The following is a 15,019-nucleotide window of genomic DNA, read 5'->3' as shown; positions in this document are numbered from 1 at the left end:
AAAAGAGATCCTGTTTTAGTGCAAGGAACAGCATCTTGATATTAAAAAGTTTTTTTCGCAAGGGAATGAGCTGCCTTGCAAACTGACTTTGCAGCTGAAAGGTGGTATAAGATATCCAAATGAACATAAATCAAAGTGTCTAAATCCATAATATTAAACAATTTTTAAAAATCATGACTTTCATTAGTTGTTTCAAGTTGCATTCATTTTAATCCACCCATTGTCTAAGAAAACAGGCACAGGATTGGGTTGTTAATCTATATCCCTCGTAACAACCTTGAACGTAAAATAAGATACTACACTTGTGATGCATGGTGAAGGTGTTTCACCATATCTCTTTCACAGATTACTCCAGGTCTTTCACAGGGCACATGACTTAAGTTCACAAAGAAACAGATATTGCAGTAAAATAAATGAACAAGGGAGTGCTTTTTCAAATCTGTTTATCACCCATTTTCAGTGGATGCTTTGAGGAACAACAGCTTGGGGAATACTATATGAAATTAAATCAGCCCCCATCGAATGTGAACTACATGGAAGACATTAAATCAGTGGCTCCTCTTCCTCCATGCAATAAGACCAAGATGGAGAATGTTTGGTCTTCCACATTTTTTAGACTTCAGTTCCCAGAAGCCTTAGCCAGCATGTGCAATGCTAAAGCATTATGGGGGCTACAATTTTAGACCATCATTTAATGGTAAGTTGTAAACAGAACAGGTCTAAGCAACTGTAATTTCTCTACGTCTACTCAATAGGTCTACTTTAGTTTGAATTTGACTCAATTCTGGCTCCTTTTACACTGCCCTATATCCCAGGATCTCTGGAGCCGTCGTGGCGCAATGGGTTAAACCCTTGTGCTGGTTGAACTACTGACCTAAAGGTTGCTGGTTTGAATCAATGAGATGGGGTGAGCTCCCGTCTGTCAGCTCTTGCTTGCGAGGATATGAGAGAAGCATCCCAGCTAACACATACAGGTGTCCCCTGGATAATGTCTCTATAGACTGCCAATTCTTTCACATCAGAAGCAATGTGGAAAAAAATCTCCTTTAAACTGGATTATATGATGATTCCCACTGCCAGATAATCTGGGATATAGGGCAGCATGGAAGCAGTCTTCGGTCCCTCCCAGGATCTGATCCCAGTTTCTGCATTAAACTGGATTATGTGAGACCCCACTGCCAGATAATCTGGGATAAACAGAACACTTGGGATATAGGGCCTGTCTAGAAGGGCCCTTAGACTCAAAACAACTCCTAGACCAATAGGTTCTCTGCTCCACAATAAGCAGAAAGGATGTCTGTGGCCCTTTCCATGAAATCCACATTGAACTGGATTATATGGCAGATTCAAATAACCTAGTTCAAAGCAGTATTGTGGATTATCTACCTTGATATTCTGGGTTATATGGCTGTGCAGAAGGGCCCTCACCTGTATTATAATAATCAGAGTCCTTTATTTGGATGGGTGGCTGGAAACAGTTATCTATTTGGAAGCATCCTCAGTTTAATGAGCTTCCATAAAAGATAAAAAAAACCCCATAGGAATAGAGTGTTGGGTCTCTGAGCTACGCTTTTTGTGCCAAGAGATCAGAAAGTTTTCTATATTGAATCAGAGCTGCAGTGACCCATCATTTAATGTCAACTATATTCAGAAATTGCATTCAGAAATGCAATGATACCTTCAGGATGCAAGTTGGGACCAAATGCCGAAGTGGAGATGTGACAGACATGCATATGGAACTACATCCAATAAAAATGGTGGAAAGCAAACAACCCACAAGCTATTTGAGCTGATGTGATATGAGCATTCTGCATCTGAACTTGTAAACTTGTAGTGATGACAGACCTTTCACATATGCATGTCAGTGCTTAAATTAGGAACTAGAAGTGCACAAACATAGCCTTGAGACAGCAAAGATAGCTTAAGAACAGAAGTCAGCGCTGTTTAATTGAGAAGCAGCTTTCTCAACAGATGGAGTTATATTTTGGGTTTTGTTCTTCACAGGCATGCTCTGTAGCATCACTGATGTTGGCAGTTCCTAAAACAATAGAGAGTCCCAGCTAAACTGAAGGCAACTATATGGAGAAGAGATCTCTTTAAGAATCCTAGATTAGAGAGAGAAGATCTATTTATTCCTCTTCACTCATTCTTAGCCACATCCTGAAACAGCTGCAGGATCTGCAGGCAATCTTTATGACCGTGAGCAAATTTCAGAAGCTAAGGACAAAGTGGCTTCTTTTGTTTCCCAATTACAACAAAGCCATGTCTCGCCTCCCTCCCCACGCAAGAGTGCAATGCTATTATCATGATGCAGGGCCGTAGCCAGAAAAAAAATTCGGGGGGGGGGGAGGGGGGTTTGAAAATTTCGGGGGGGGGGGTTAACCCCTAGCACACACCCCTCCCTGCTACAAACCTGTCAATATCTGCTTGAGATAGTGCCTGGAGGGACTCAATGTTTTGTGTCTCATAGACTTAGCATGGGGATTTGGTTAACCAGTTAAAATTCATGAGTAAACCAGGTTTTTTTATAACCTGAAAAATTTCGGGGGGGGGGGGGTTGAACCCCTAAAACTGCCCCCTCGCTACAGGCCTGTCATGATGCAATGTATTTCCTGTGGTCATTTCATCCTCAGAACATGAATGGAGAAGCCAATACCATCTGAAGTAAAGGCACAACTTTTGTTTATGTTAAAACAAAAAATAATCCCTAGATTTCAGCTACCTCATGTTTTTGTTGTGTGCTCTCAAGTCATTTCCTTAAATCATGGTGATACTATAAACAAATCTTTCATAGAGGTTTCCTACCAAGATTTGTTCGAGGGAAGCTGTCATTGCCTTCCTCTGAAGCTGAGAGAGTGTGACTTACCCAGGGGCACCCAGCAGGTTTTTATGGCTGAGTGGGGATTTGAACCCTAGTCTCCAGAGTCATGAACCCATCTACATTGGCATATAATCTAGTTTCAGAATGCTGATTTAAGTGCAGATAGTTAGAAATGCATTGTATGCAACTCTGTGTGTTTTACTGTATATGTGAAAAAAAAAACTTTTTCTGAACATGTGGTTACTGAAAATGCTGAAAGGTGATGTGGAACAAATGGGACTTGCTAAAGAAGATGAGTCATGGCCATGTGACAGGAATGATAAGTTTTGCATCATTCCCTTTTGTCCCTGGGCATGACGGAAAGCCAGAGAGTGGACGATATGTGCTTGATCCCTTCTTTTCTACTCTCTCACCATGATGCCTCCATGAAGGAGGACCTGTCGCCATATTGACCTCTGAGGAGGATGAGTTCACACTATCTTGAGCTATGTATTATGATGATATTTTGCCATGTTGGTGGGTATCCTGATGAAGCCTGTAAATAGCTGCAAAATGCAACAAGCTGACATAAAACCTTCAAAGTATTTTTGGATGAAACAGAAAGTTTCAGTGTTTCATTAAGGCCTCTTCTACGATGCCATATAATCCAGTTTATCAAAGCAGATAATCCACATTATCTGCTTTGAACTGGATTATGTGAGTCCACACTGCCATATAATCCAATTCAAAGCAGATAATCTGGATATTATATGGCAGTATAGAAGGGGCCTAAGAGATAAGGTTTGGGAGCTGCACCATATATTTTCTCTGCTAACTGCTAAGTTGCAGATAAAAGACTCTGCTGATATTTGGATGTGTTGATCTGCTTGCCTTGGAACATTCCATCCATGCGCAGTGTTAAGGTGGCAGTAACGAGAAGTTATACATTACGTGCCTACTTGGAAGGGTTGGTGTGATTGTTGATCCTAACTGACAGACCTCCCAGTACACAAAATATTCTAGAACTTGTAAAATACTAAACTTACATTTTTTTTTATTTCGTTCTTGTGTGTCACTTCAAAAATTCTATGTCCATGTTTTCCCATGTATTTTCACATGTTATTTGCTAGAATGATTTTGCACTTTTAAAAAAGCTTATTTCAGGTTTTGCTTTTTCAGTATTTGAGGGGCATCTGTCTCTGGGAGGGTCATAGATGTTGAAAATTAGCCCCCAGACTCTTTGCAATGATTCACATTCAATGTAAGGGAAAGGTCTATCTGCAACCCTCTCCAACACCTCATCACTGTTCTCCAGAAGCAACCATCTCAAGCAGCATATTCTAATTATTATAAAAGGGCAAGAAATTGTTATTTAATTTGTTGTCAGTGTATTTTTAGTTCCAGGGGGTGGAAAGGCATTTGAGAGCTTTCCTGGCCTAGAGCATGGCTCACTTTAACTTGGGTGTTTGGGAGGCCCTAGTTGTCGCTCCACTTCAGGCAGCAATGTGTCTCGGGCTTGTTATTGACGTCATTCCATCATGGTGCCAAACTGAACATGATGGCTAAATGGGTTTCTGCATTTAATGTGCAATCTTTCTTTCTTACTGAAATGCAAACACCAGCTGCTCTGGTAATTATTGAGATCACAGAAGGGAAGGAGGAGGGCATTAATCCTTTCCTTCCTTGCTGCTAAGGCTGTCTCTGCTGCAATAGAGAGAAAGGCAGCTGCCTCAAGTCAAGTGACTTTGGGTGTCACGAAAATAGCAGATTATTTGATACCAAATTCATGTTTAGGACTTTCTTAGTTCTCCCTGGAAGAAATGCTTGTGGGATTTTCTGCTACAGGAGCCAAAATAATAGGGTAGATCTCGGATATCACAAGTTGAATGTGCCCAATCCAGGGTTTCATAAATTAAAATGCTCCAAAATCCAAAACTGTCCACATGGATGGCCGAGATAGTGAGACCTTTGCTTTGTGGTGGTTCTGTGTTACATGCACCAGTTTTTAAAAAATGTATATAAAATTCCCTTCAAGCTATGTGTATAAGGTGCATGTGACACATACTGTATATACTCGAGTATAAGCCTAGTTTTTCAGCCCTTTTTTTAAGACTGAAAAAGCCCCCCTCAGCTTATACTCGGTGAGGGTCCTGGTTGGCTTATATTTGGGTCAGCTTATACTTGAGAATATATGGTACATTTATTATTTTTCTCTATTATTATTGGTATTATTACATTTATTATTTTTCTCTATTATTGTTTCAACTAATATTTATTTTACTCTATTTTTATTATTGTTATTAATACATTTATTATTTCACTCCAATCTTATTATTATTATTGAATTTATTATTTTACTCTATTTATTATTACTTGTATTATTTTCCTGTATTTATTATGATTATTATTATTATTACATGTATTATTTTACTCTATTATTAAAAGGATACATAAGCGCATTCACATTGAAGAAGATGAGAATAATGATTTGATCAGAGTTGGACAGTCTTATCTTAAATTTGAGCTTTATGTAAATATTCAAAAACATTTAACCTGCTGATGCCTCAATTAATGTAATTTTGTTGGTATCTATTTTTATTTCTGAAATTTACCACCCTCAGCTTATACTTGAGTCAATGATTTCCCAGTTTTTTTGTGGTAAAATTAGATGCCTCGGCTTATATTCGGGTCAGCTTATACTTGAGTATATACGGTAGATGAATTTTGTGTTTTGACTTGTGTTTCATTGCCAAGATATCTCATTATGTGTGCAGCATCAGGCCTCGAAGTTTGCTGGGGTTAAGGATACAGGATCCACATAAAAGTGGGGAAAATCTGAATAAGAAACCACTATTTTTAGCCTGAGATCAGGGATACTCAACTAGTATTCACCTTGACTTCAGATGGAATAACTTACTGTTCTCTCTCAGGCTTGCGCTACCTACAACAACCATGAGGAAAATTGCTCCTCCAATTCTGAGCTCCTTGAGAGAAAACAGTGCTGTACTAACAATAATAAATGGGTGTGTGATTGTTTCCTTTTAGCAGTTTTTCCCTCCTACACTTCTCACTGCTAAGTCCACTTCATACTCCTCTCTTGCCGCATTTGCCTTTGGACTTAAGAACATAAGTACACATCCGTTTCGAAGCGAGACTCTGGAGAGAGGAAACACTTCACCCACAAAAGACTTTATGTCAAGATCTATTTTCCGCATTTTGGCAAACTTTGCTTAGAAATGTATAGACTCAATTATCCCTTTTTCCCTCCAGGTCAATGCTTATCGCACACCTCCATCCAAGGAGAAGGGGAAAGCTCCCTGCTCAGCATCAGTGCAACAATGGAAAGTAAGTAAAAGCTTTTTATAGTTCTACATTTCAGCCTGAAGTGCTGTGACTCATCCACTTATATCTGGAGGTCCTTAGCTCAATGAAGAGTTGAGGCACTTGTCAAGCATACAAAAAGGATGCTCAGAAGGGAATACCTAACTCTTCTTCTGTTTGTCTGCAAATCTACTACAGTGCTTGGCAAGTTTCCCATATTTGCACAACACTTTTTGGAATGATTTATGTTTAAGGAACCCCTTTACTCCCTCCCTCTCTCTCTCTCTCTCTCTCTCTCTCTCTCTCTCTGTGTATAGGGCTGGGCTGTGGTGCAGGCTAGTTAGTAGCCAGCTGCAATAAATCACTACGACCAAGAGGTCATGAGTTTGAGGCCAGCCTGTGTCAGAGTGAGCACCTGACAATTAAAATAAAAAATAGTCCTTCTCGTTGTTGACCTAAGCAACCCGAAAGATAGTTGCATCTGTCAAATAGAAAAAATTAGGGACCGCTTATGTGGGGAGGCTAATTTAACTGATTTACAACACCATAAAAACGTCCAGCAGCGTGCATGCCGGTGAGGAAGTATTCCATCAAAAAGGACTTGTCGTCACAGTGGATGATAAAGCAGCAGCTCCTCCTGTGGCCAGAACCGAGCATACCCTCACAAAGCCAGAAGCTGGGAAATTAAACAGCCTCTGTGTCTGTCTGTCTGTGTGTTGTTTGTCTAATGGCATTGAATGTTTGCCATATATATGTACATTGTGATCCGCCCTGAGTCCCCTTCGGGGTGAGAAGGGCGGAACATAAATACTGTGTGTGTGTGTGTGTGTGTGTATATATATATATATATATATTACAGTCATAAAGAATCAGCATTTGAAGAGACCAAATGTCTAACTAGTCCGTAGCATTCCTCGCCTTTATTGGATTGCCAATAACTGTAGAACTACATGATTCCCCACATTGTTCTACAGTGGGGTAGGAAATGTGTGTTCCATGGGCCATGTGGTCTTCCAGGGCTATTCATACCCCCCCCCCCCCAGTGTTGTAGTATGTAGGATGAGAGGACATGATAAAGTTGTCCAGTGGTGCCAAACTATGTTCGGCACCACTGGGTGGTCAGGACTCCCTCCCATGGCTGCAGCGGCCAGTGGGGTGCCTGCCTGACCCATCCTAGTGGAAGCTGTGCTGGACAGGCCCCAGAATAATGGGCCAATGGTCTGCTAGATAGCCTGGATCTAGCCCATAAATCATTCTCAGGGGGGTTGTATAGTCCCTATAGCTTGCTCCGCTTAACACATCTGGCTGCAGTTCTTTATATTGGCTGTAGATTCTAGACACATGTAGAATATGTTACAGTAGACTGAACAGGATGTAACTAAGGTAAGTATATTGTGGCTAGATTCAGCATCTCAAGAAATATCCTGACTGAGAAAGAACATGCACATTAAGAATTGGTCTCTACAGTCACCTATGGAACCACCACCAAGACCCTACACTTGGAAGACAATCATACTCGGCCACAAGTGATAGCATATGATGATGATGTTGAGATCCAACATCTCAAGAAATGCATATAGTTGGCTCTTTAAATGTGCAAAAGCACTCCTGGTCAAACCTAGAGCTTCAAGTTCAAATCTGTGTTCAGATAGATAAAGGTAAAGGTCTTCCCCTGACATCAAGTCCACTCATATCTGACTCTGGGGGTTGGTGCTCATCTCCATTTCTAAGCCGAAGAGCTGGCATTGTCCGTAGACGCCTCCAAGGTCATGTGGCCGGCATGACTGCATGAAGTGTTGTTACCTTCCCACCAAATGGTACCTATTGATCTACTCACATTTGCATGTTGTCGAACTGCTAGGTTAGCAGAAACCGGGACTAACAACAGGAGCTCACCCTGCTCCCTGGATTCGAACCACTGACCTTTCAGACAGCAAGTTCAGCAGCTCAGTGGTTTAACTGACTGCAAGACTGGAGGCTTTTGAGTTCAGGAGTAAACCCAAATTGATAGCCGATGATGATTTTAAAGGATAATGTTTTAACCTAACCATGTTGGTGTCTATACCTACAGATTTTATAAGAGCCAATTCAGACAACTCCATGTTGGGGACTTTCTGCTTTTAATGTTTTGAATAATTGATCTCAATGTTAATGTTTTTCCTTTTTTCCAAAAAAACCCTCTGATTTTAATGTTTTAAGGCTTTATACTCCTGGTTGGTGACTGTCACAATAAAATTCGTTTATTCGCCCAAACTGATTACAGCCAAATTATAAACCTATGTCTTCAGTGGGAGTGTTACTCCACCTAACACAGGCTGATTCTCTATTTCTTGATCTCCTTTCAACTGCTCAGAAGTACCTCTGCCCTATATTATGGATTAAGCTTCAATTTGTATGTCCTTATTCAATTGTCAGTTGTATCAGTGGGATGCTAGATATAACATTACAATGACAGATAATGCTAAAGAATTATCAGTGGAGCCATTCCTCCAGGGAGTAAAAACTTGCCAAAAAGCTTAAAAGAAGGGCAAAATCATGATCATTGTTACCTTACCTGCCTCTGGTTTTCTGTTTCTAGCCTCAGTCTAGCTTCTACACATCTTCTGGTCTCTAGGAAGGCTTGGCGTTGTGCTCGGTCCGATAGGTAGCTAATGAAGATCCCAGCAGTATTCATGCACATAAATAAAACTGCTTGAGCTGCTGTCTGGAGGAAACAAGGAGAAGGAACATAAGTGTCATGGCTACATCATGCATAGACATATACACATACAAATATACACATATCCTATATAAATCAGGGCTGTGAAATGATATAATAACTTTTAGTTGACCCATCATCTACCTTTTAACTACTTTATTCAAATGTTTCTGCAGATTTCCAGAAATGTAGTCTAGGAATTTTTTTATGCTGTTGAAAAAAAGAAGGTTAACACAATTAAAAAAGCCTCCACTCACTGATTTGCCTTTTTTCTACCTATTAATTTTTCTAATGGTTCTGATAAAAGAGTTTTCTTATAGCAGAACCAAAATAACCATGTGTGCTCTTAACAAACATTCATGTAGAGTAAAATGGGCATGGCACTGATGCATCAACTGAAGTTCTGGCTGATTAAGGTACCATTATATGTAAACACTAGCTGTGCCCGGCCACGCGTTGCTGTGGCGAAGTCTGGTGGTATGGGAAATAAAGTATTGAGGAATTGGTGGTAGTTAAGGTCAAGGGTAAAGGTTTTCCCCAGACATTAAGTCCAGTCGTGTCTGACTCTGGAGGTTTGTGCTCATCTCCATTTCTAAGCCGAAGAGCCGGCGTTGTCCGTAGACTCCTCCAAGGTCATGTGGGATGACTACATGGAGCGGCGTTACCTTCCCGCCGGAGCAGTACCTATTGATGCAGTCACATTTGCATGTTTTCGAACTTCTGGGTTGGCAGAAGCTGGGGCTAACAGTGGGGGCTCTCTCCGCTCCCCCAATTCAAACCTGTGGCCTTTCGGTCCAGAAGTTCAGCAGCTCAGCGCTTTAACACGCTGCGCCATCAGGGGATATTATTTCCTAAAGGTTGTGAATATACAATATTTCTGATTGGTTTTTCTTGTTTGTTGGAGGCAAGTATGAATGCTGCAATTAGGAAAAATGATTAGGATGTAATGGCCTTGCAGCTTTAAAGCCTGTCTGTTTCCTCCCTGAGTGAATTTTTTGTTGGGAGGTGTTAGCTGGCCCTGATTGTTTCCTGTCTGGAATCCCCTTGTTTTCAGAGTGGTGTTGTTTGCGATATTTTATGTGCTTCTACTGTCTGTGGCCCTGAGAAAACAGGATTTGCCAGACTTTGATGATGGGAATACTTTGTTGGGAGGTGTTAGCTGGCCCCGATTGTTCCCCTGTTTTTATTTACAATGTTCTGGATTATCCAACGCAGTCTGCCTTTTCATAATCAATGTTTTTGTAGTCAGTGTTTTAAATTCATTGTGATATTTTAGTGGTAAATTTGTAAATACAGTAGAGTCTCACTTATCCAACATAAACGGGCCGGCAGAACGTTGGATAAGCGAATATGTTGGATAATGAGGAATTAAGGACAACCCTATTAAACATCAAATTAAGTTATGATTTTACAAATTAAGCACCAAAACATCATGTTAAACAACAAATTTGTCAGAAAAAGTAGTTCAGTACACAGTAATGCTATACAGTAATTACTGTATTTATGAATTTAGCACCAAAATATCACAATATATTGAAAGCATTGACTACAAAAATGCGTTGGATAATCCAGAACGTTGGATAAGCGAGTCTTGGATAAGTGAGACTCTACTGTAAATACTACATAGCATTACTGCGCACGGAACTACTTTTTCTGTCAAATTTGTTGTATAATATGATGTTTTGGTGCTTAATTTGTATAACAATTACCTAATTTGATGTTTAATTGCCTTTTCCTGAATCCCTTCTTATTATCCAACATATTCACTTATCCTGCCGGCCTGTTTACATTGGATAAGTGAGACTCTACTGTATATTTCTAATCTTAAATTATCTGCTCAGAACTGGATTATATGAGGCCCCTTCTTCACAGCTGTATAAAATGCACACTGAAGTGGATTATATGGCAGTGTGGAGTCAAGATAATCCAGTGCAAAGCAGATAATATAAGATTATAAATGGGTTATATAGCTGTGTGGAAGGGCCTTGAGTCTACACTGCCATATAATCCAGTGCAAATTAGATAATCTGTGGAAGAAGTCTAAGTGAGGCCTAAATCTGCCTGTCCCCTAACTGAAACCTGGCTGTCCCTTGGTTGCTAGGCAACCAAGTGGGCAGAGATTAGCCCTCTAAACTGGCAGCAATTGGATAAAAAAATTATTGCTCTCCCTCTAATTAGGACTTTATTTTTCTTTTCTTTTTGTTGTATCAACCTTGAGGTGTGGATGATGGGTTGTGTTGTCAAATTTTGAGGTTGGGGGGCCTGTACTTTTGTTGTTTTGTGAATTGCCGTGATGCCATCACTCTTTTATATAGATAGATAGATGGTTATGCACACTCTATCATGCTGTGGTTGTGTTGATTTTATATTTCAGGGAACAACAGCAAATTGAATTATATCAACAGGTTAGGCACATAGCATCAATTAAAACATATAAGTTAAAATTGTGTAACACCAATTAAAAGAATATCTAAACCAATATATATTAAAATAATGCCTTCCTACTTTGAAAGTTAAATTTTAAAAGTATGGTAGGTCTTGGGGAGGTTTTGTCTTGAAAGATGGAATAGAAATATTAGGTAAAGGTAAAGGTTTCCCTTGGCATTAAGTCCAGTCATGTCCGACTCTGGGAGTTGGTGCTCATCTCCATTTCTAAGCTGAAGAGCCGCCGTTGTCCATAGACACCTCTAAGGTCATGTGGCCAGCATGACTGCATGGAATGCCGTTACCTTCCCGCCAGAGCGGTATCTATTGATCTACTCACATTGGCATGTTTTCGAACTGCTAGGTTGGCAGAAGCTGGAGCCAACAGTGGGTGCTCACTCCGCTCCCCGGATTTGAACCTGGGACCTTTCGGTCTGCAAGTTCAGCAGCTCAGCACTTTAACACACTGAGCCACCAATATATGAACCAATAAATAAATGTATGTAGGCTAGAGATCAACAAGTTATCTAATAGATGAGGCCAGCATCAGCCTCCTCCCAGTAGACTTAAATCAAGGAAATGTTTCATGAGAACCACCATTCCTCTAAATTTTTCTCCAGCAACAGCAGCAAAATCAGGCAATGCCAACAGGATGGCCTCCACGAGGGTCATCATCCAGGGGCAAACCAAGAATGGGCAACTTGGAAGTCCCTGAACAGAATCAGAAGTGGAGTGGGCAGATCAAAAGGCAACCTGGCAAAATGGCAATACCTACAAGAATTCTCCACCTTGTGTGACTGTGAAGCAGAACAAACAACTCAGCATCTGTATGCTTGGTCACAATGCCTTGCCTCATGTACAGAGGAAGAACTGTTTAAAGCTACAGACAATGCAGTCGCTGTTGCCCATTTTTTGATCTAAAACTATTTAGCAGTTTGTGATCCCTTTATTTTATCAGTTCTAAACTTATCTGTTTATGCAATGCTTTTGATATGAAATAAATAAAAAAGCATTTTCCCTTCACTGAGCCAGACTCTGAAACACCTGAAGCATCCTAAGTGCCAAATTTGCCCAAACCTGCTTCAAAAGAAGGTCATTAGAGAAATCAATAGCAGACTGATTTATCAGCCATAACCAGGAGCATCTGGTGCCATACATGACAGTAAAGGTGATGAATCAATTTTTACTCCAATCTTTTAAAGTGCTAAAATTGGTTCAGGACCTTGGATAGCTCCTTTGAAGTCCAGGATAAAAATCTGAATTCATTGGCTCACTAACTTGGGAACTAGCAGCCTATGCTGGCCAAAAGGGTTATATTGAACCTTCATTTACAGAGGTAGAACACTTCTGAATACCAATAACATGAGAACATCAGGAGAGAGGAAAGGCCTTTCTTTTCTGCTGGTGGCCTTTGCAGAGGCATTTGATTTGCTATTAGTGGCTTGAAAACGAATGCAAGATTAACTGAAATACCTAACTGATCCCCAATTTTATATTGTTATGCAGATAAGTCTTTTTTTTTTTTTGTATATCTAGGCTGTCAGGGACTAGAACTGACTGCAAGAACAGTAATTTAAAGAAATAAAATAATCTGTAAGATCTCTATTAAACACATGGGAACTTATGATGTCTTTTATGCCTGGAGGAAGAAATAGGCAGCATTTCGGGCCATTAAACTCTCACTGAACCACAGATGATGTTTGCAAAGAGATGAGTCACAGCACTGGAGTCAGGAATAATTATAGCCATAATTAGACATTATTTTACTCTTACTTTTTTGCACAATGTTTGCTGTAACAATTGATGTGACTGTTGTGACTTCTTTCACTACTTAATCTTAAATAAAAGGAAATATCAGGGGAAAGTATACATCACAATAAGCATTTGTCATAGTTATTATTGCTGTTGGATTATTTCGGGTAATAATGAACACTTGGAATGAAATCACCAAGAACTTCTGTCTACTTTCCCAAAATAATTGCGTCTCATTCAGTTCCTTTGAATAACCCACTTTATTTCTGTCTAATTCTTAAGCCATAGTCCTAGATGTAAATCTCTTCAGTTCCACAAAAGTATAGAAATGCCATATTGGTTATAAAACACAAAAGTATGCATTCTAAATATTTTTCATTCTTTTTAAAAATGAACTACTACAAGATCCAAGCCCTCATTGCTGCAAAATGGAGGCTTTAAAAAGCCTGGTAAAATCTTTAAAATCAGATGTAGGAATTCATATACTTTGGCTGACCATATTACATAGGGAAATTCATAAACATAGATGACAAAAGACTATGAGCAAAAGTGTCTGCCCGTTTTAAAAAATCCTATCATACAAAAGAAATAGCAGTTTATAGTATCATGACCAATAACCAATGATTCTTGGAGACAAAATGCAAAATGTCTGCATTTCCAAATTCAAAGTTTTAGTACTGTACTCTACAGAGAAACTGAAAACAGAAGAAGAATTTCTATCACAAGATCAGAGAAATCAAGGTGAAATTTAAACCAAGAAGGGGGATGCTATACGACCAGCAAAGGAACAAATTATATGGCCAAGTCCCCCCATCCCCTAAAAATATTCTAATGAATTACCAAGCATCTTTGACATTTCTATTGACTCATGTCTTCTTATGATATGGTCATAAGAAGTCTCATTTAGTCATCTTGGCTTCTAGGTGGATTTCAGGTAATGATTCCTTATATAGAGTAGAGCATGAAGATCTCCCATATTTTGAAGCAGTATAAACAATGAATGAAGCTATCTAGAAAAACATTGTCTATATTTCTGTATGGTACATAAAAACAGGTTATTTAAATGACAAATGGCTGCAGTGGTTGGCAATACATTACTAAAGATGTTCCAGGAATTTCTCCATCACTCTCTGGGTCACCTCAGGTGGAATGCGCTCCGCATTGTTATCACAGAATGGTTTTTCTCATAATATGCATGAATAATGAAGTCCTGATGTTCACTAGTCCAACTCATGATAGACACTGAAAATGGCAGAATCTAACCTACTGAATTAGACTTACGCACCTCTCTACCTTCACTATAGCACACACCCTCAAAAAATGGGAAATCTGTACTGATGAGCTGCCTTAGTAGTGCAGAGTATATGGTCCTGTTGCTGGACTTTTCCATCTAAAGTGCTCAGCTGCTTTAAATCAACAATGCAGATGCAAAGAATAGTAGTATAACAGTATAAAATAATAGTTCACCAAGGAAGGAAGAACAGAGCCCCTGAGATACAAACATCTGATTTACAAACAACTCCTAATTAAGAACCGGGCCGAGACAACAGAAAGTGAGAGGAATGTACCTCTCGGAAGGGAGATTCACAACAAGCCATATTTTTTTTAATCCAATGATCACAGGGACAGAAAGGGAGGTGAAATCTGAACAGGGACACAGATAGCAAAACAAACTCCACAGGGGTGTTAACCTTTCTCTATACCGCCGGTGGCACAGTATGTTAAAGTGCTGAGATGCTGAACTTGCGGACCAAAAGGTACCAGGTTCAAATCCCGGGAGTTGAATGAGCGCCCGCTGTTAGCCCTAGCTCCTGCCAACCTAGCAGTTCGAAAACATGCAAATGTGAGTAGATCAATAGGTACCGCTCCAACGGGAAGGTAACGGCGCTCCATGCAGTCATGCTGGCCACATGACCTTGGAGATGTCTATGGACAACGCCGGCTCTTCGGCTTAGAAATGGAGATGAGCACCAACCCCCAGAGTTGGTCACGACTGGACTTAACGTCAGGGGAAAACCTTTACC

General features: G+C 39.9%; 1 protein-coding gene across 2 annotated transcripts in view; it reads right to left on the bottom strand.

The window, feature by feature from the left end:
* The window catches only part of adcy8 (adenylate cyclase 8), a 154,487-nt gene that overhangs the window by 79,162 nt on the left and 60,306 nt on the right, over positions 1–15,019 (bottom strand). For both annotated transcript variants that reach the window (XM_003219392.3, XM_008108199.2), the window contains exon 2: positions 8,676–8,825. In XM_003219392.3, coding sequence (XP_003219440.1) covers positions 8,676–8,825 — 150 coding nt within the window. The remainder of the gene's footprint in view (positions 1–8,675; positions 8,826–15,019) is intronic.

The sequence above is a fragment of the Anolis carolinensis genome, chromosome 4 (genome assembly GCF_035594765.1).
Source record: "Anolis carolinensis isolate JA03-04 chromosome 4, rAnoCar3.1.pri, whole genome shotgun sequence".
NCBI lineage: Eukaryota > Metazoa > Chordata > Lepidosauria > Squamata > Dactyloidae > Anolis > Anolis carolinensis.
This window is presented reverse-complemented; position numbering and strand designations above follow the sequence as displayed.